We start from the raw sequence: 20,506 nt of genomic DNA, 5'->3' as shown, positions 1-20,506 counted from the left end.
ATTGAGACATACATAACAGTGTTATAAAAAGCATTGGATAACACCTAGGGGGTGTTGGCATAATCAACTGGGATGGGTAAGAGCTGATTGGCAGGGCAGCAGAAAGGGGCAGGCTCAATGGCAGAATTTACGTCATGTCACAAACGCAGTCACTGCACGTCAACGGTCTATGATGTCACGGCTTATGTTACATTTGCCTCACTCGCACAGCAAATAGGTAGAGTCAAGAAATCTGCAACCACCTCAAAAGCTAAAATTAGCTCTGACGTGACAGCTCTGACGTGACAAAACACACACACACACACACACACACACACACACACACACACACACACACACACACACACACACACACACACACACACACACACACAGCTTTAACAGGAAGATACCGTAGGGAACATCTGAATCACTAACCAACGGAGCGGTAAATTGCCACACGAGCTCCCGATGGCTGCATTGACAGTTGTTTCATTCAGCATGTTCTGCTACATACCCTCAACAAAAAGAGCTGCTACAATTAGCCTCGCAATCTAAAATCATAGGCACTCTGCATGGATACATATAGAATGTGATTTCCTATTGGCTGTGATTTCAATGCATTCTATCCAATCAGACAGCTTCCAGCTGAGCTATGCTGTTTATGCAATGCGTAATTGCACTAAAACATGAAAAAAAGAAAAAAGTGATGGTCTTAAAGCAGATGCTGATGTTGCTGGTGTTTTTTTTTTTTTTTAAATCCTCCTCTTTCTAACATGCCCAGATTTCTATTCAGCACTCGTTCTAAGAATAGCGCAAAAGGGATTCATTTCTGTGGAAGGTATTATTGCAGTCTACTGCAGCATGCAATATGATGCACAATGCATGCATTATATATGTTCTGGCATGAATATACAGAGCAACTCAGCACAGGAATGAATCACAAAGTTGAATGTTGTTCATTATGGATTTTATTTTTTGGAGGCAAAACAATGTACTTTTTTTTTTCAGTTTTTATTTATTTATTTATTTTTATACAGTATATGAGGATCAGTTTCTACAGTTTAATAATGTAAACAATCTCATAAGAGAAATGTGTTCAGTTTAAAAGGAAGCCATTGTCTGCTTTTTTTTTTTTTTTTTTTTTTTAAACTATTTACATGAATTAAAATATAATTTATGACATCAAATAATTTATGCTATATAGATAATTTGATCTAGGAAACTAGATTTTAACTATTTAAAAATACTGAAATGCATTTGTCTCCACATTCTCAAGACTTATGAAATCACACAATACCGAAAAACGAAATTGAAAATAAAACCAACACCATTTAAAGACATCCAAGCTAAGTGGCATATAAATAAAAAAACTCCAAATAAAACAAAATATATGTAAAAAATATAAAATCTTACTAGCAGTATTTACCACAAACTAGGTTAAAAAAGGAAAAATCATAGTGAATTTGATAGACATTAGAGGAGTCAAAAATCAATAAAAACAAGACAAAGAAAACAACATATGCCCTTTGACTCCAATTTTGTTTCCACAACAGACAAGGTCTTGAAGCAGCAAGACCATGCGACATGGATGTATGATGACATTAGAGGCATTTCGTTAACTAATGCTCTTGCAGCAAAATGACTGACGCTAGATCCACTTCTTGATAAAAATGATCCAAGGTTTAGCACAGACAATTTTGCTAAAGAAGCAAATTCTCTCCAATATTGCAAGAGCATGTACTTTGTGAACAACAAATTGCAGGGCAAAAGATGTAGTGAATTAAAAGTGACATTTTCTACTAACTAAAAAGAGGGGAAGAATGCACACACATGTGTAGATTTAAGGGCCAGGCCAAACGATCATGACATGTGTGAAATGGATTTTGATGTGGTACCACACTTCTGTATCCAAACATCAAATGTACTTTTTGGTCAACTTTGTCTTGCGATTGCTGAAATGAGGACTGAAATACAGTATGTATTGCATTTAAAGAAGGTTCCCTTTGGAAGTTTTTCTTTTTATATATATTTTTTTATTTTATTTTTTTATATCATTTGTACATTCTAGATCGACAGTGTAGTGTTTTCCACCCCATCAAGTTCAAATGTATTGAAGTGTTCTGAAACACTGAATAAAATGGTCTATAACAAATTATAGCTTCTATATATTTATCTACACAAACACACAAATATATATGTATGTATATATAATCATATATATGTATATACCTTTTTTAATATAGATATATTGAAAAAGTTTAATTATTTCAGTAAAGAAAACATTGGATTGTAAAGGAGATCAGACAGGACTGATAGCTTTGTTTTCCCATAAGGTTTAAGGCTCTCCTTGTGAAAATGGACTGTCTGTGTATTTTTCTTATTTATACATAAAGTCTTTCTTGGCCAGTGATCCTGAACATCAACCTTCTTTTTTAATGATTCAAGCTGTTTCACTGTCTCTCTACAGCAATCTACGACATACAGTACAAGAACTGATTTCAATAAAACAACTGATCTCTTAAATACATCCGTCCGTTTTTGAGAAAGGCTCTCTTAGATTAATGGTATTGCATCTCAATTGCATAAAAAATAAAAAGATCAACATATTAAAGTCATTAAAAAAGAAAATTCAACAATTTCTAAAGGGATACTCTATACAACTGTGTTTGACTTATGAAGCCATAATCATTGAAAATTCCCTTCTGTAGCTCCCTGTATTGCTTAACGCTGCATCATCAAGTTCTCCCCTGCCCTTTAAACATATTAACCAATCAGATCCACTCGTTACCACAACAAGATTACCACATCGCTGTACAGAACATAACCATACATTTCATGTTTACACAAGACACAGTGCTATATACACATTATATACCTCTATATATTTATACTTATATATAATCATGTAAACCAGCACATTCTCTCACTTGTTAGTAGTATACATACTAAGCACAAACACTCATTCAGGTTTTTTTTTTCTTCTCAAGATCGTATTGGGCGTTTTAAATTTGGTCGAAAGTGGTCTGTAGTATTCAAAGTAACTTCTCAGTACCTTAAGAGGGAAGCCAGCAAGGCACGTCCTGATTAGGGTACTTTTAACACTGAATAAGGCGTTCTGTACTTAGTGTGCGCTCTATTAAAGTCAAAAGAGAATTCAGTCATGTAAACATTCAGGCTTGGGGTGTGTTTCAGTGGAGGTAACTGGATACAAGGGAGAGGCAGGGATAATGCGAGAGTAAAGAGAGGCTTATAACCATCCCTACACCAGCACACACGCACGCACACACTCACATGTGTACTAGATCCACAGGCCTAGGGTTCAAGGGGAGGAGGGTGACCCCGCAGAATAAAAGCAATAGGTACGAGTGAACACACTTCGACTCCCAGCATATAATATGGGGCAAACCCATCCCAAGAGCCTGCTAAAGACACGGATGACGCACGCAGTTATACACAGGTACACGTTTAAAAAAACCGACAGAGGACAAATAGAGAATTAGCCACAAGGTAAGAGCTAGAAAAAACCCGCAGATCTTCCCCTGTTAGATAGGAGAGTAAAAAAAGAGTTTGAGCTTAGAGAAAGAGAGTATGAGAGAGTGACATGTAAACAAAGCAGAGATACGACTGTATCTCTTATGAGATTAAGCTCTGGAAATAGTTTTAGGAAAGCTCTTCCTCCTTGTTCACTACCACCTTTCTCTCAAGTACTGCCAACAAGAGCACTTTGAGTCAACATCAAGGAGAAAGACTTGTCTGATGTCTCCTATGACTGTGCTACTGGGAGAGTCTTACCACTAAACTGTACTTTCAAATTAAGATCAATAGGATGGACAGGAAGGTGGCCACAATCGCATTTGTGACGGGTACATTCTATTCCTTGAAATTTCGAAACGTTATGAAAATATTAATTATGAGATGGGTTCTTAACAGGATAGGTTCACGATCTGACAAACAATTCAAACACATCACCTATCTGCCATTGTTCAAAAAACAGATAGTCACACCAGTTGAGCCAATGTTGCTATTTTAGGATGCTCAAAAAGAGCAATGTTTTGATAGCGCCAAAGAAAAAACTGTTTACACTTCTTTGGGGAATCAACCTACAAATAGCTTACAACTGTATCTACATATAAGTATTTTAACATGTATAAATTACACACTTCACCCTTTAAAGGTGCTGTAAGCAATTTCAGTTGTTTTGCTTACATTCGCTAGACTTAGCCACTCAATTAACCCCGCCCTCCAAAGACATGTCAACCACTCTGAACACAAAAGCATGGCCCGTTCCCCTGACACTATTTTATTTTTTTGCTGTATACATTGAAACAGAGACAGGTGTGATTTCTCAGGACACCTATCAGTGATATCTGTCAGGTAATAGAGGAATTTTATGTGTGGTATTGCAAAAACAATCACTTACAGCACCTTTAAGGTAGTACAGTAGGGTTGGTTTGGACAATAGACTCATTTGCTCAGTTGTTTCTGGCAGCCAGCAGCGAAAGCTTCTTCAAGACCAGAGGAGGATAGAGGCCAGACCAAAGAAGCACTACCTCGTTTGAGTGCATAGATGAAATCAAGGAAGCACTAAAATTACAAAAAGACTATTGTTTTTCCTTTCCTTTTTGAATTGTAAACTCTACCTTGTCAGGATTCTTTTTGTTTGCCTTTTTTTTTTATCCACTTTTAATCCACTTTTCATCATAACACACACACACACAAAGAGTTAAACATCCACAAAGTTTTGCTAATACAAAGCAGTTATTGTTTATATATTTGTACAACAAAATGGTGAAAGCACCCTGCAAGTCTATGAAGAGTGACAAAGGGTTTATAAAAAAACAAACAAAAAAATAATAACACACGCACGTCACGACAACAAACGGAAGAGTGCGGTTTGCTACGAAGCCCGAGCTGCTCACAACGTCATGAATGGCATCAAACACGAACACACACAAGAAGCAGCACTTGTGTCCGGTGTTGTCAGAGCTGTTTCTGTTCATTTGTTCACTGGTTGTCCTGCCCCAATGTCCTCTGATCCTCAGTTACAAGTGACAAGGTCAATTTTTTATTTAAATGTTCAAAATGTAAACATGAAGAGGTGCCTTGGTTGAGGTACTGAGGCGAGTCTCGGACGGGGTGGCAATGCTTGAGGCGTTGCAAGGCGTGTCAGCGATGCAAGCTTCTCTGAGCCTCCTTCAGAAGAGCGTCAAAGTCCAGTGCATCATACTTGCTCTTCACCGGGCCGGGACCTGCCTCATCTAAACAGCAAAACACTGAAGAGTTAGTTCATATTACTAGAGAATTTTCTTAATAGCATTTTAAATATAATAAAAAAAATGTTTTAGAAATATATTTCTGCTTCCTACAACAGCAAAACACAGAAGGTATGATTTGAGGACTACTGATAGACCTATCTATACAGCGACTGACCAACTGTGGTTGACCAATACATACAGTGTATTCAGAAAGTATTCAGACCCCTTCATTTTTTTCACATTTTGTTATGTTGCAGTCTTGTGCTAAAATGCTTTAAAAAAAATTTTTCACATCAATCTACACTCCATACCCCACAATGACAAAGCAACAACCAGATTTTTGATAACTTTGCAAATTTATTAAAAACAAAAAAACTGAAATATCACTGAAATAAGTATTCAGACCCTTAACTCAGTACTTAGTTGAAGCACCTTTGGCAGTGATTACAGCCTCAAGTCTTTTTGGGTATGATGCAACATGCTTTGCACACCTGGATTTGGGGATTTTCTGCTATTCTTCTCTGCAGATCCTCTCAAGCTCTGTCAGGTTGGATGGGGACCGTTGGTGGACAGCCATTTTTCAGGCCCTCTCCAGAGATGTTCGATTAGCTTCAAGTCTGGGCTCTGGCTGGGCCACTCAAGGACATTCACAGAGTCATAAAGCCCAGATCGGTGGAGTGTGGCAGTGATGGTTGTCCTTCTGCAAGTTTCTCCCATCACCACACATAATCTCTGGAGCTCATCCAGAGTGACCATCAGGTTCTTGGTCACCTCTTTACCAAGGCCCTTCTCCCCCGATTGCTCAGTATGGCTGGGCGGACAGCTCTAGGAAGAGTCCTGGTTGTTCCAAAATTCTTCCATTTAAGAATGATGTAGGCCACTGTGCTCTTGGGAACCTTCAATGCAGCCAAAAAATTTTTGTAGCCTTCCCGAGATCTGTGCCTCGACACAATCCTGTCTCTGAGCTCTGCAGGCAGTTCCTTTGACCTCATTGCTTGGCTTTTGCTCTGATATGCATTTTCAGCTGTGAGACCTTATATAGACAGGTGTGTGCCTTTCTAAATCATGCCTAATCAATTGAATTTGCCACAGGTGGACTCCAATCAAAGTGTAGAAACATCTCAAAGATGATCCAGAGAAATGGGATACACCTGAGCTAAATTTCAAGTGTCAAAGGAAAGGGTCTGAATACTTATGTCAATGTGATATTTCAGTTTTTTCTTTGTAATAAATTTGCAAAGTTATCAAAAAACTGGTTTTTGCTTTGTCATTACGGGGTATGGAGTGTAGATTGATGTAAAAAAAAAATAAAGCATTTTAGCATAAGGCTGCAACATAACAAGATTTGAAAAAAAAAGGAAGGGGTCTGAATTCTTTCTGAATGCACTGTACAATGGCTGGGTTTGAGAATAATTTCATAAATACAGATTACAACCAGAGCAAAATAGTTGGTGCCATCTTCCAACAATTAAAACGTTACAGAACTTGATGAACATGTCTCCATTTTTATGAGCTTTCACACTTTGATGATATGCACAAATATAAAATATTATCTGTCCATTCCACCTACAGCAGTTCTAAAATATATCAACTAAAGAAATAAACTTCACCTTCCTATTTACAGATCCTTTCCCCCCAGTCCATACTACAACTGTATTTGGTTTACACCTATTATAGATCACTTTAGTATGTGATTATATTTGGAAATCTTATCAAAAATCATATCGGTACAAACAATTTACATAGCTTCTCCAGTCTAAGACTTGTAAAATGTGACAACAAATAAAATGTTTAAACAAACTATAACAAAACCAAACAAGTATTTAACTGAGTAACAATGCTAAAAACAACAACAACAACAACAATAATAATAATAAAAAGGATAAATAAATGAATAAGATAAATTAAATAATACAGTAATAATACAGAATAAAAATATTTATGGATTGTGTACAACATAGATGGCACAAAACTCAGTCTTTCATCTTTTAACCTCTCCATGCAACGGTCTGGATTCCCAGGGACACTATTTGTGCCTCATCCACCCATAAATATCTAAGGAAAGGGTCCCAAGTCTTATAGAATTTAAAGGGTTTATCATTTAATGCAGTGGAAATGGCCTCATAAGGAATGAGCCCTTTAGCTATGTTTATCCACTGAACAACTGAAGGGCTTTGGTCCTTTATCCATAGAATGACAATGCATTTGCGGGAACATTTTAAAAGAATTTGCAGAAGATGAGCACCTTGAAATTTAGAAGGGAATTCCTGAGAACTTACTAGTAGACAGGACTTCGACCCCAATTGTAGTGGACAGCAAAATATATTTTCCAGTTCCAACAGAACAAGGGACCTTGTTCTGAATGCTGAATCTTTCCACAACTCCAAAAGCAATGAATCCCTCTGATGCTTTACACTTATTACAAAAACTAGACAAATTTCGGTTTATTTTATGCTTTAAACTTGGGGTGATATGTAAGCGGTGATTTCTTCCCCAATATCACTCTCCCACAGTTCTCTGGCCCATTATTTTTGTGGGAATTCATGAGTATGTTATAAAACCACCTGGATGGTGAATGGAGCATTGGAATTTTATTCAGCTGTTATTCTAATTGGGAAGAACAGAAACCACCAGGGAATTGCTTTAGACTTTTAAATATAAAACTATATATTTGGTGGCATGTATAAAAGTGCATTTTATTGATATTATATTTCACGATAATTTGGTCAAAAGACATTATCTTTTAGTTTTCTATCACGTCCCCTATAACGCAGATGCCTTTTTCCTTCCATAGTACCATCCCGTCATTCATGAGGAGGGAAGTCTGGGTTGTTGTGTATTGGTGTTGACTATGAAAGATGTGTGTAGAAGCCCATGGCTTTACAGATTTGCATCCACATTTTAACCATATTTTTTAAAATGAAGTTACCTTTAGTAAGATATATATATATGTAAAGCAAGGTATGAAGGGGGACAGACCCAAGAGTTGCTGCTTCGGCGCTAACCCAAGTAGAATTGTGGTCATCTACTAACCACTCCAAGATTTATCGGAGCTGGGCAGAGAATTGATAAAATTTAAACAGGGGAGCTGCTAATCCTCCAAGTCTGCTAGGCAGTGAAAGTTAACTATATCTCAATCTGGGTCATTTTTTATTTCACCAAATAAAAGAAATGACAGAGCCACGCAGCTGTCTCAAGTATTTGCTGGGAAGTAAAACAGGTAACATTTGAACACAGTATAACAGACGCGGTAATATATTCATCTTCACAAGATGGATACATTCCAGCAGTGATAGTGGTAGGCTGCACTATCTGTCTAAGTCAGACTCAATAGATCTAATAACTGGAATAAAATGTATTTGGTATAAGCGCTCCAATTGTGGTGACATTTTTATACCCAATTATTCGAATCCAGAAGGTGACCATTTAAAATGTAAAGAGACTGTTGAATACAGGGAGTGAACATTACTTGGTGCATTGTTTTGGATTTTGAGAAGTTAATCTTATAACCAGAGACTGAGCCAAAATCAGAAATCAGGTCAATTACTTTGGGAATAGAACATTGTGGAGACTCTAAATAGATTAAAACATCATCCGAATATAGTGAAATTTTATGGAGCTTCTTCCCTAGGCAAATCCCCCTAATGGACGGGTCTCCTCTAATAGCCACCGCTAGAGGTTCAATAGCCATTACAAACAGCAGCGGGGACAAGCGACAACCCTGTCTGGTGCCCCCTGACAGATTAAATTTAGGGGATTGGAAGGGTATATAAGATTTTAATCCATTTAATGAAGTTGTTGCCCAAGATAAATTTGGATAGTACCGAAAATAAATATGGCCACTCGACCCTGTAAAATACCTTTTCGGCATCCAATTAGATGACTATGCCACCACTTGCACACTGATTTGAGTGCTGAATTATATTAAGTAACCTTCTAACATTATGGGCCAAGGATCTCCCCTTGATAAAACCTGTCTGATCCATACTGATGATAGTTGGGAGCAGTTGCCAGAATCGAGTCGGGTGGCCAGGATCTTAGCTAGTATTTTTAAATCCACATTAAGTAAGGAAATGGGATGGTAGGATTCACATTCATCAGGGGGTTTTCCTTTCTTTAGAATAACACAAATGTTGGCCTCCATCATAGAGTTAGGGAGATTCTCGAAATTAAAAGACAATTGAATCATGTCATACATAGAATTAACCAAAGTGTCCTCAAACTTTTTGAAGAATTCTGTGGTGAATCCATCTGGCCCAGGCGCCTTTCCATTAGGAAAGCTACTAATACGATTACAAATTTCTCTAATTTCAATTGGTTTGTGCAAGACCTGTCTTTGCTCCTCAGACGCTTCTGGCAGGGATAGTTTTGTAAGAAAATTGTTCATAGATTAAACTGGGCCAGAGTCTAATTGAGACATGTAGAGCTTCTTGTAAAATATTCTAAAAATCTTACTAATGGCCTTATTATTGTGATAAGGGACTCCATATTTGTCCTTAATGGTGGAAATGACTTGGGCATAAGATCGGCGGTGCAGAAGGTTGGCCAGGTATTTATTAGGCTTTTTAGCAAATTCATACATCCGCTGTTTTGCAGGTTATATGTAAAGTTGGATAAACCCAGGGTAAGAAACACAGCTGCGTGGTCTGATATGACAATACTGCCTATATTACAGTCTATTATATAATGTAAAGACGTCTTAGGTGAAAAGAAGTAATCTATGCTACTTCCAGTTTTATGTACTCTGGAGAAAAAGGTATACTCTTTGTGGCCATCATCTCTTGGATGTAGCATCCACCAAGTATCCACCAGACCCAGCTCCTCACACATCTCAATCAGAGCACAAGCTCTTGCGGATCGCCTGTCATTTGATGGAGAAGTTTTATCAAGTTTTGGTAAGAGCGTACAGTTGAAATCGTCGACGATCACACTATGATCACACTGCCATTCAGCAAATTTTGAAAATGTGTGTGTAAATCCTAACTGTGGACAACAAGTTTGAAAGTCTTGTGAGAGCTTATATCAATTTTGACATCGGTTGGTTTTAACACTTCGTGTTCACACACAAGTGACCCTAAATCAAATAACAACCTGGTTAGAGTTGTTCAGTCCCATCTAGCCGTGTTGAGCCACCAGTGGAGGTGGATATTTTAGTAGGCAGGGCCGCCAGAAAAGCCTCGACGTCCTTAGGCTGTTTGAAGAGCTTGCCGCCTTCGTACTACCCTAAGGATGGCCGGGTAGATCATCGCAAAGCCAATTCCCCTCTAAACAGAGCCGCTTCTTCACAGCCCCAAATGCTTGTCTCTTCTGAGAAATCGCCACTGAGAAATCCTCGTAAATGGAAATAGTGTGGCGATTGTGGGGTAGTTGACCAGCAGCACGATCGGCTTGCAAAACGCGCACTTTGTCTTGAAAATTATTAAGTTTTACAGTAATCGCTTGGGGTCTCTCACCCGCTGCAGAGTGACGTGCTAGAGCGTGGTGTGCGCAGTCAGTCTTCACCTGGCCATTCTTAAAGTCGATGTTCCACAGAGTAGGTAGCCAGGATTTGAGAAACGAAACTGGGTTCTTACCCTCCTCACCCTCTGGCAGGCCAGTTATTCTGATGTTGCACCATCTGTTTCTGTTTTCCATATCATACAGCTTCTCAAGGGCCACGTCTAGACTCTTTTTAATCCCGGCCAGCTCGGCATTGCCTTTCGTGACAGTATCTTCCACCATGGCTATGTGCGCTTCTGCTTCAGCAACACGGGTTTCCACCTCCGCGATATGTGCTGTGGCTGCCGATAATTTCTCACAAAGGATACATTTTATTTGAGCGCCCTGTCAACGCCTGCCAAGACTAGGATGTTATTCGCTTTACAAGCATGTCGGCCTCGCAAGCAGCCATTGTCACATCCTCCATTTTTGAGGGTGAGTGCGCACTCAGCTCTGAGACAGGTAACGTCAACAGTCTTCTTTTAATAAGTGAGCGATTTAAGTTCCGTCTTTTCTCTGACATCACTTACACCATCCGCAACTATAATGATGCAATTTAGGGTTAATACTGAGGTTGATACCAAAATCCATGTATTCCATCAGTAAATATGATATTATTTTGCAATATATACAGTGATTGACCGTTATATACATCAGTTGATCGATATATACAGATATATACAGTCTCGTCATTATTTTCAGCAGTTTTTTTCCCTTTCTGTGCACATCAGTGCAATAATGGGTGCGAGCCCATATTTCATATTGTTTGTTGACGTGTTATCACGAATAAACTCCCGATTTCATGGATGGACTTTTCTGGATGGGTTTACCAGGAACAGATGCGTGTGTCAGACAGAAGCATATTATTCACATTGCACAGCCCTAGACATTACCTAATGATTTTTGTTATTTTAATATTCCTTTGTAAACGAAAGGACATTAGGCAAATTTAGTTTAGTATTTTCGCTTTGAACAATTTTGCTCCCTGGTGAATGTTTTTTTTGTTGTTTTATTTTTATTAGACGCTTATTCCATGACAGCCATTTTTTTTTTATTTATAGAAAAACAGCCATATAGAACAAAAGTTTGCCATTTTGTGTCATTATTATGTAACATTATTATGCATAGTCCATAGCGTTACGGCGAAAAATAAACACCGAAATGAAATGACCGGATTTTTTCCAATTTGTTCGGCAAACGTTATCATTCCCTGCACCAACATTTCTTAGTGGAAACTCATAGATTCAAAATTCTTATGGTTAAATTAACCATGAGATTTTTAACCGTGGTTAATAGTGAAACTATATAATTGCAACATCCCTATGGGGGTTTCTTTAAAATGATGTGTATCGTGAAAGGCGCTATACAAATAAAAGTGACCCTAGAAGAGGCTGACTGATATATACAATGGTAGACCGATATGTACAGTGACTGACAAAAATATACAGTGGGGTCCAAAAGTCTGAAGCCATTCGTGAAAGCTTCAATTTAGCAATTTCTTTAATTCAATACTTTATTTTCCATTGCAAATTAAATTATCAGCATAACAGTTTGACTGAAGAGTTTAATCGAAAATTTAACATGAATTTCAGAATTTCTTTAGTATTTGGGGACCCTTTAGCTTTAATGACAACATGCACTTGAGTCCTCAAGTTTGTGCAAAATCCATGTTATTCCAGCAAGATTTGAGAATGTTACAAAGAACATCTTGTGTGCTTCAGTGGAAGCAAGGAAATCTTACCTTTTGTACAATGGAGTAACATGGTCCATGTCAAATTTGTTTAGTTATTTGCTTAGAATGAGATATTTGATTAGTGACAAATAAATAAAAATAAAAAATTCCCAGTTTTTCAATCTGGTTTCAGACTTTTGAAGTGATACATACGGTGGTGTCTAAGAGGTAGTTGTTGATTCCCAGCCTTCATATTAGCTTTGGCCACTGAAAAACCTATATCGGTTGACTACTAGTGAGAACAGCGTTATTGTAATCTCTTCACTAACCAAAATTTTACATAGAATCTGACTCAGAACATTGGCTATGATGTGTCCTGTTTAAAAATGAGCAAGTCATCAAATGAGCAAAGAGCAGCTTCTTCATTATCACTGTCTGGAACCAACTTCATAGATTGTTCAGTCTCTCAGTTTGCTGCAATGGCTAAGCACTGCGGCATACTGGCCTCGCTATAATTAAAACTGTACCCTGCTTTTTTCAAATAGGTCAACCAAGAATGGAAAAGTCTTTTCTTCTATTTAAATGCAAATGAAGCTGAATTAGGCCATTTATTAGCTTAGGAATGAGAGGACACCTTCCTCTGACTCAGAACAGACCACCAGACAAAGGCCACATCAAAGAGACAGGAATCTCTCTGTTCTCTTACCCAGATCTATGTAACGCTTCCTGCCAAACCGTCGGCTGCTGTTCCCCCCACTCGGACCCAGTGAGTCCCGCCTGTGCCGTGGGGTCTGGCCACTCTGAGTGGACCTAAGTGTGATAACTCCACAACGCTCCCTACACAGACACACAAACACATTGAAAACATCAATGCTCCTGATCCCACTCAGTTCTAAGGTCATAAAAATGTTAGGCGAGCAGACAGAAATGGAACCCACTCGTTTTTGATGACAACTTTGCAGTCATCTGTTTGACCGAAGGCCTCGAAGCGCTTCCGCAGCATGGACTGAGTGACACTGCTCGGAAGATTGTGAATATAGATCACTTGGCACTTGTTCTGGAAGGTAATTAGAAAAAATATTCCCTTTAACAGTGCTTAAAGAGATAGTTCAACCAAAAATTCTATCATCATTAAAAAGCAAAGGAACAAGACATTAGATGCATTTGATAATAAAGTTAGTGCTGCAACTACTAAAATCGTAGTCGTAAAATCATGTTTGAAAACATGGCCTACCACATCATTCTCTTGTCCACACTTTGTCTTGCTCTTTTTTTCTGTTGCTTCATGGCACGTCTCAGAGCTCTCATCGCTGAAAGAGACATACAGGGCTGAGTTACTCAAAATGGCCAATAAATGCCAAAAGAAAGTAGTTAGCATCTTGATGGCACACAAAACTGGTAACTGGCTGGCTGAAATCACAAGTTTTTGCAAGGTTCCGGGTTGATTTAACTAATAAATGGATCCCTCACAGCCTTGTTCCATTAAAGATATGGTGCTACTCTGAACAAGGTCTGTACATTTTTGTGGTTGAATCTTTTTAAAAGGCAAAAAAAAAACTGTGTTGCTCAAGTGGTTTATGGCAAGAATAAGATTCAATGTGGACCAGACTTTATGCTGAAAAAGACTAGCATCTTGCTACATCATTTCAGCATAGGACATATTCAGTACCTGAAGGAGAGCTTGCAGTTAGGGGAGGGGGGTGAGCAGGACACAGGAGACTGGGCGTCCAGCTCTGGGGAAGGAGAACGGATAGGAGAGAGTTCGCAGGTCTGCTCTGGGCTGGGCGTGGGTAACTCTGTGGGCAAATCTGCAGGTTGGTCCCCTGAGTTTCCAGTCCACTGCAGGTAGTCTAGGGCTTTAAAGAAATGCATCTCCTCCTGTCCTTCCATCTCCTCGTTCTTCACACCCATCTCCTCCTCCTTTCCTTGCACTTCCAAGTGGCACTGCGTCACCGCTGGTCTCTTGCGACTCTCACCCAAACCCAGTAGGCAGTAGTCGTGGTCCCCATATGTGCGTTGTGTGCCGCCCTTCGAGTCTGCATCGCCTGCTTGGCCCATCCGGCGCAGCTGGGCGTACAGTTCCGTCTGCTCTGGGAGCTTGCGTATGTGCGCCCGTGCCAGGAACGAGCTCTTGGTGGTGAGCTCAGCTTTGCCGTCTGGTTTGAAGAGCTCATCCTCCACTGGTTTATGAGGGGGTGTGGTGGGGGGAGTGAGGCCTGCGAAACACACATGCTCATTAATCACAATGAAATCGTACACGAGGGCACCACAAACAAATGCACTAGAATATCAGGAAACATTCTGTAATTAGCCACAGTTCATAAGCTAAAATGAACAATTAATTAAACTTAAATGGAGTAAAGTATCTTTAAATGCAGCTCAAAGTGCTTCACAGTTGAGATTATAAAAACATATAGAAGAAAAATAAAATTTCAGACAAAGTAAAAACAAATGAAGACAAATCAAACAGATAAAAAATGATCTGAGAAAATAAGATAAATAATTAAACTTTAGGCAAACATCACTATTACTATTGCTCATACATATGGTTAGGGATATGAACAAACCCCTAACCCTAAGTATTAAAATTTGTGTGTAATTCTTTCCTTACCATTTGTGCTACAGACAAATTGTTGAGGAGAACTGTGCTGTTACTTTTCTATGCAATTAAGATTTTCTCCTGGCAGACAATAAAATGGGAGAAAAAAATCCCATAGACTTCCATAAGGAGGAATCAGAGCCATATCTAGGGACCAGAATATCATAGAAACTTGAGGGTGGACTAGAAACAGCCTAGCAACCAACCTCGTAAAAGCTACTTACATTTTCATTAAAAAATTTAAAAATCAAGCACAATTTTATTTTCTTATCTTATTCTCATCTTAATGTAAAATGCCTCAGATTTGAACAATCGATTTAACAGTCCCCAGTTATCACACTAAACACACTAAAGGCCCAGGTATACTTTGTTTTTCTGCGCTCCAGGTCGGATCACGCCCGGTTGACCATGTTGCCTTTCAAAGTATACTCTTCTGACCGTGAACAAATATGAATGTGTTCTACCCATGCGCACTATGATCCTCTTTTAGGACAGTCAATGGTTGCCGCATGGCTAATCACGAAATTTGCATCACGCATACTGTCACGCAGTGATCCACAATGGACAACCAGAGTTAACTTTGGCCTTAAGCCCTTTACCATTCAGAAAATTTAGAAATCTTTGTTGGCTTAATTCTCAACAATGTGCAAATACTGGCAAGCTACTGGCATGTGTGAGAACATAAAAGGTGGAAATAAGTGGTAATTGCTCCACAATGTAGAGAACGGCACACTTATAAAATTCCCACTGACTGAGTGCGTAATATTACCTGCTGTGCCACACAGCTCCACGCAGAGAGTCTGCTCAAAGGGCTTGTTGGCATACTGTGCGTCTCTGATCAGGAGAAAAAGAAAAAGAGATTGCAGAGTCTGTTAAACTCTTACATGGGAAAGAAAAACAGAAAGAGAGGGTGATACAGTCCAGACAACATAATGTATCAGATTTACTTTTTTAGAAGTTTATATATGGCATCTTAGCACATTTGGTACATGGTTTGATTGTTCAGTTTTGCTTAAAGGGATAGTTTACTCAAACATTTAAATTCAAGTCAAGTCAAGCCATTTTTATTTGTATAGTGCTTTTAACAACACACATTGTTTCAAAGCAGCTTCGAAATTCGTCATCATTTACTCCTAATTCATGTTCTTTGTATGGAAAAAGATGCTATGAAAGTGAATGGTGACTGAGGCTAACATTATACCTAACATCTCCTTTAGTGTTTCACAAAAGAAAGACATTCAGGTTTGGAAAATAAGGGTGAGTAAATGATGACTGAATTTTTAGTTTTAAGTGAACTATCCCTTTAACTTCACGACAAGTCTGTGCTACGTATACGCACAGAAAAGCTAATGACTGTAACTGGCAGAAAAACCTCAGGCTATTTATGGAAAAGTGTTACTCTGATAGACTTGCAGAATGTTTTGGGACGTGTAAGAAACAGCAACTCTACATGAATGGAACACATACACGTTGGACCCGTTGGACCCGTTGGCCAGCGGCAGACACAGACAGGCGCGTTTCTCTGCAATTAGAACAACAGACAGCCTGTCACTGTCAGAGATATCAACAGTATAAATAGTGGAGTAATTGAATTGCTACAGTATATGGTTTTTTGGACATTAAAAAGTGCTTGATGTAATATTATAAGTTCTTCAGATAAGGGTATTGGTTTCTGTGCTTTTTAAAGCACTTATACATAAAATAGAGAAGAAAACATTATTTAACCCCCAGAGACCAAGCAAAGCAAATTACAATGTTTGTTTAGAGCAATTCAATAATAATTACTTTTTTAATTAAAAATAATAATAATAAAAAACTGCACTAAACAGTAGCTGACACTCTGAACTGTTTCACAAAAATAGTTTTAATGGGGGGGTGGACTGCATATTGAATGTAACAGCTTGCAACAAAAAAGTCTCACAAAATTCAGCAAAATATGATAAATCTAGATTTTTATAATCAGTGGTTTCCTAAAAACACTTTCAATGAAAAAAAAAGAAAAAATGAAAATACATCATTGATGTCAATGCTTGGATCTATGAGGGTTAAGGAACTTAAAAAGGGAAGCAGAACTTAATGATTTTAAAAATAATTTGTAAAGAATTTCAACCACCTTATTATGTTAAAGGAATTATACCACCAAAAATATATATATATATACAGTATACATGTTCATAACTGAAGAAGAGGTGTAGTATTTAAGTCATTGTTTGTATGAAAAATGAACATCAAGTCATTGAGCCAAAATTCTTTACGGTTCTAATTTGAACCTATAATTTTAAGAACTTGCATTCAACCCATATTTTTCCCAATCATTTTTAAAAACGACAGCTCATGTCTTACCATCACTGCGGCATGGGTTTTGGGCTTCAGAGCTCTTGTGGGAGTTGGTCTTCTTGTTGCTATCAGATGGTGGTTCTGTGGGAGGATGTTTGACCCGGTTCTCGTCTTCACTGGACTGTCCAGCACTGGCCTCCGATCGGCCACAGTTAACACGGACTCTCTTAGCGAATCGGCTGGGGAAGGAAGCCAGACGGCGAGAGCGTCTAACCGAGAAGGATCCTTCCTCAGGCTCGGGGCTCTTGGGGCGCTTAGCGACCTTTTGCGAGCTCTCACAGTCTGAGTCTTTAGGTTCAGCTTTGGGCTGCAATGCAGGAGAGGCTGAAACCTCAGTCTTTTTCTCCTGGGCAGGCTGAGCAGCCCCTCTGCAGTGGGTATAAGGAGGGCTGTGCATTCTGTAAGGCTTGCTTACGTCAAAGGAACTGACAGCTTCTAGAAGCTCTTTGAGCAGGGAGTGGGCTTTGATCTCCCTGCGGCGAGCAAAGGGTACCCTCGGCCTGGACCCAATACTGGTTTGGGGGTCCGGCTTATGACAGTTCTGAGGAACGCTGCGGGGCACTGGGGGGTTCTCAGGCTTGGCCTTACGCGCCAACGCCTCACGCTCTTTGCGATCCCAGCTGGCCTGTTTGCGCCTGGGCAGGCAGTACGTGTGCATGTATTTGATGAGCTCCACTACAGAGTGCAGTTCTTTCTCTGAGGAGAACTGAGGCTTCGGCGGCTCGACACACACCGTGCTCTCGCATTCCTCACTGCTGGATGACTCCTCCTCTTCCTCCTCAGAGTCACAGTCCTCTTCATCTTCCTCCTCTTCCTCTGTGTCGGCGGAGGGCGTGTCCTCGGCCTCCTGTGCTGTGGTGAGGTGGCGATGGAGTTCAGTGCAAAGATGACCGGCGGGCCGCACTGGTCGTGACTTACGCTCCTGTGTGCTTATCTTGTTCTTCTGCAGAGGAAAGAGGATACATTTAATATAATTTTGTGATATAAAATACATATAAAATATAATGAAGCAATTAGCTACAATAGACTGGTCATGCAGTAATTTTTTCAGGTTTAAAGGATGTTAAGGTACGCATGAAGCAGAGTGGTAAAATCTTTGTCAAACAAAACTTTGAGTGGCTAATAGTTTTTATAGGCTATCAACAGCTATTAAAATGTATTCATTAATATTGTAATAAAAATAAAATGTATTCATTTAGGAAGAGATTGTAAACATTTAAATTTCATTTAAAATTTTGATATTACAAATTTTAATAAACATTATATTATGTTATTTTACTATATATCAAATAATTAATTACATATAAAATTATATAACGTATATAAACATATATAGCTATATATATATATATATATTATAACATTTATATGTATACGTGTGTGTGTGTGTGTTTAAATATATAAATGTGTATGTATATACTGTGTGTGTATATACTGTATATATACATACTGTATTTGTATTCATTTTTTTTAACTTTTCCTCCACCAAGTAATAATATTTTGTTAGCATAACTGAAGGCCATTTAAGTCAACGTAGCAACTTTGCACAATATTAAATTTAACTGATTAATATTGAATTTAAAAATATTGAATATTTTACAAGTGTTTAGATAATGGATCATCCAATCTGAATTCAGAGCCGACACTATCAGTTTTCACATATTCAAATTTTTTCTGTTCTCTGTGATGTGGAAATAAACTTGACCTTGATTTTGATTGTACAAGCAACCAAGTGTGCCAAAAGTTTAGTACTTTTACAAAACAAGTCATAAAAACTAAAAATAACTACTCAGAGACAGTTATAGTAATTAGCATTTGCCCATGACAGAGATTTATGTGGAATGTAGCGAGCTGACTTTTGTAACACCCTTATGAAATGCCCAAACATCCAAGCCATGTGAGACAGCCTTACAGTCTATTTCAGTGTGTACTACACTTTAAGGTTACTGTGACAAATGCGCCAAGGTTAGTTGCAAGATATTCTCTCGGTATCTCAGGAACTATTGCTTGTTCTTTTATGCAATCTCAAATTCGGAGTAAACATTGTCCTTTAGGCCGGGTAGACCCTGTGGCTTTGGTATGACAGATGGCTGCACTCAACTCTAATGCGAAAGTGGCCTTAGCCTTGGTGCAGTGTGCCAAAGCGGAGGGAGTGAATGAGGAACCACAGGCTTTTGAAGTGCAACTTTGAAATGAAAATCCTCAATGTGGTTTCTAAAGGCTGGCATGAGCTAATTACGCATTAGTATTGCGGTGGGAATATGCAGCAGCGTAAACGGCTAGTGAATGGTGTATGTGCTCGCACTAAGGTTGTTAAATCCATTTCCTATTAGGAGCATGCGTCATACCTTTTGAGTTGATGCTGCAATCAAAGTGTGTGGAAGTTTCTCTCACCTTTAGTACAGGCCTCATGGGCTTGATGTGCTGGTTCCTGCTGCTATGACGATGCACACTGCCGTCTTTGTGCATCTCGAGGCCCACAGGCACATTAGGGGGCGACAACAGGAGTTTCTTTAGCTGCAGGGAGAATGAGAGGAGGAGGGGTTACAATTTGCTGGCACTGTGTGTTTAAAATACAGACATAACACACTGCAAACACTTATTTTTGTCTTGTTTTCCAGGAAAAATATCTAAAAGAGATACATTTACTAAATTATGTATTTACATTTAGTTTGTCATTTTTTTTATTGATTTTTCATTCTTAAATTAAAAGTAAAGTTCACCCAAAAATACTAATTGTAAATGTAAACTGTAGATTCTCAAAAATAAGTATAATTTTACACAACAGACCTTTTTCACAGACTGTGATGATGCGTTTCTGCCTTATTTATCAGCATACATCTCACAATAATTTTTTTTTAATATTATACATTTCTAAAACATTGAGTGTAAGTTTATAACATTATGCCTTGTGTTATATTACCCTGGAATTATTAAAAAAAAACTAATTGCCACAGCTGCGAGGGGGTTTCTATTATAGCTGCTGAGATAGTGACAGTAAATTTGGCATCTTCCCCCATTTTACTGTCTTAATCCATCACTCTCAATTTTTTTCCTTTTCTGGAAAGTCATCCAAACATAATAGTGAATTTCTTATTTTGGTCTTGGAGCAAATGTTAAAGTGAAAATAATATTTGCTGTGATCTCCCATTCACTCCCATTCACCGCTGTCGAAGTTTACCC

The 20,506-nt window shown here is 38.6% G+C and overlaps 1 protein-coding gene across 3 annotated transcripts in view; it reads right to left on the bottom strand.

Moving 5' to 3' along the window:
- Positions 1–932: 932 nt before the first annotated feature.
- Positions 933–20,506, bottom strand: part of LOC127413474 (peroxisome proliferator-activated receptor gamma coactivator 1-beta-like) — an 84,955-nt gene continuing 65,381 nt past the window's right edge. For all 3 annotated transcript variants that reach the window (XM_051650660.1, XM_051650659.1, XM_051650661.1), the window contains 9 exons: positions 19,718–19,840; positions 17,330–18,266; positions 16,454–16,508; positions 15,756–15,820; positions 14,057–14,603; positions 13,622–13,697; positions 13,326–13,444; positions 13,094–13,224; positions 933–5,240 (listed from right to left, as the gene is read on the bottom strand). In XM_051650660.1, the coding sequence (XP_051506620.1) occupies positions 5,149–5,240; positions 13,094–13,224; positions 13,326–13,444; positions 13,622–13,697; positions 14,057–14,603; positions 15,756–15,820; positions 16,454–16,508; positions 17,330–18,266; positions 19,718–19,840 (2,145 nt within the window). In that variant the 3' untranslated portion in view covers positions 933–5,148. The remainder of the gene's footprint in view (positions 5,241–13,093; positions 13,225–13,325; positions 13,445–13,621; positions 13,698–14,056; positions 14,604–15,755; positions 15,821–16,453; positions 16,509–17,329; positions 18,267–19,717; positions 19,841–20,506) is intronic.

Source organism: Myxocyprinus asiaticus, chromosome 22, assembly GCF_019703515.2.
Source record: "Myxocyprinus asiaticus isolate MX2 ecotype Aquarium Trade chromosome 22, UBuf_Myxa_2, whole genome shotgun sequence".
Taxonomy (NCBI): domain Eukaryota; kingdom Metazoa; phylum Chordata; class Actinopteri; order Cypriniformes; family Catostomidae; genus Myxocyprinus; species Myxocyprinus asiaticus.
This window is presented reverse-complemented; position numbering and strand designations above follow the sequence as displayed.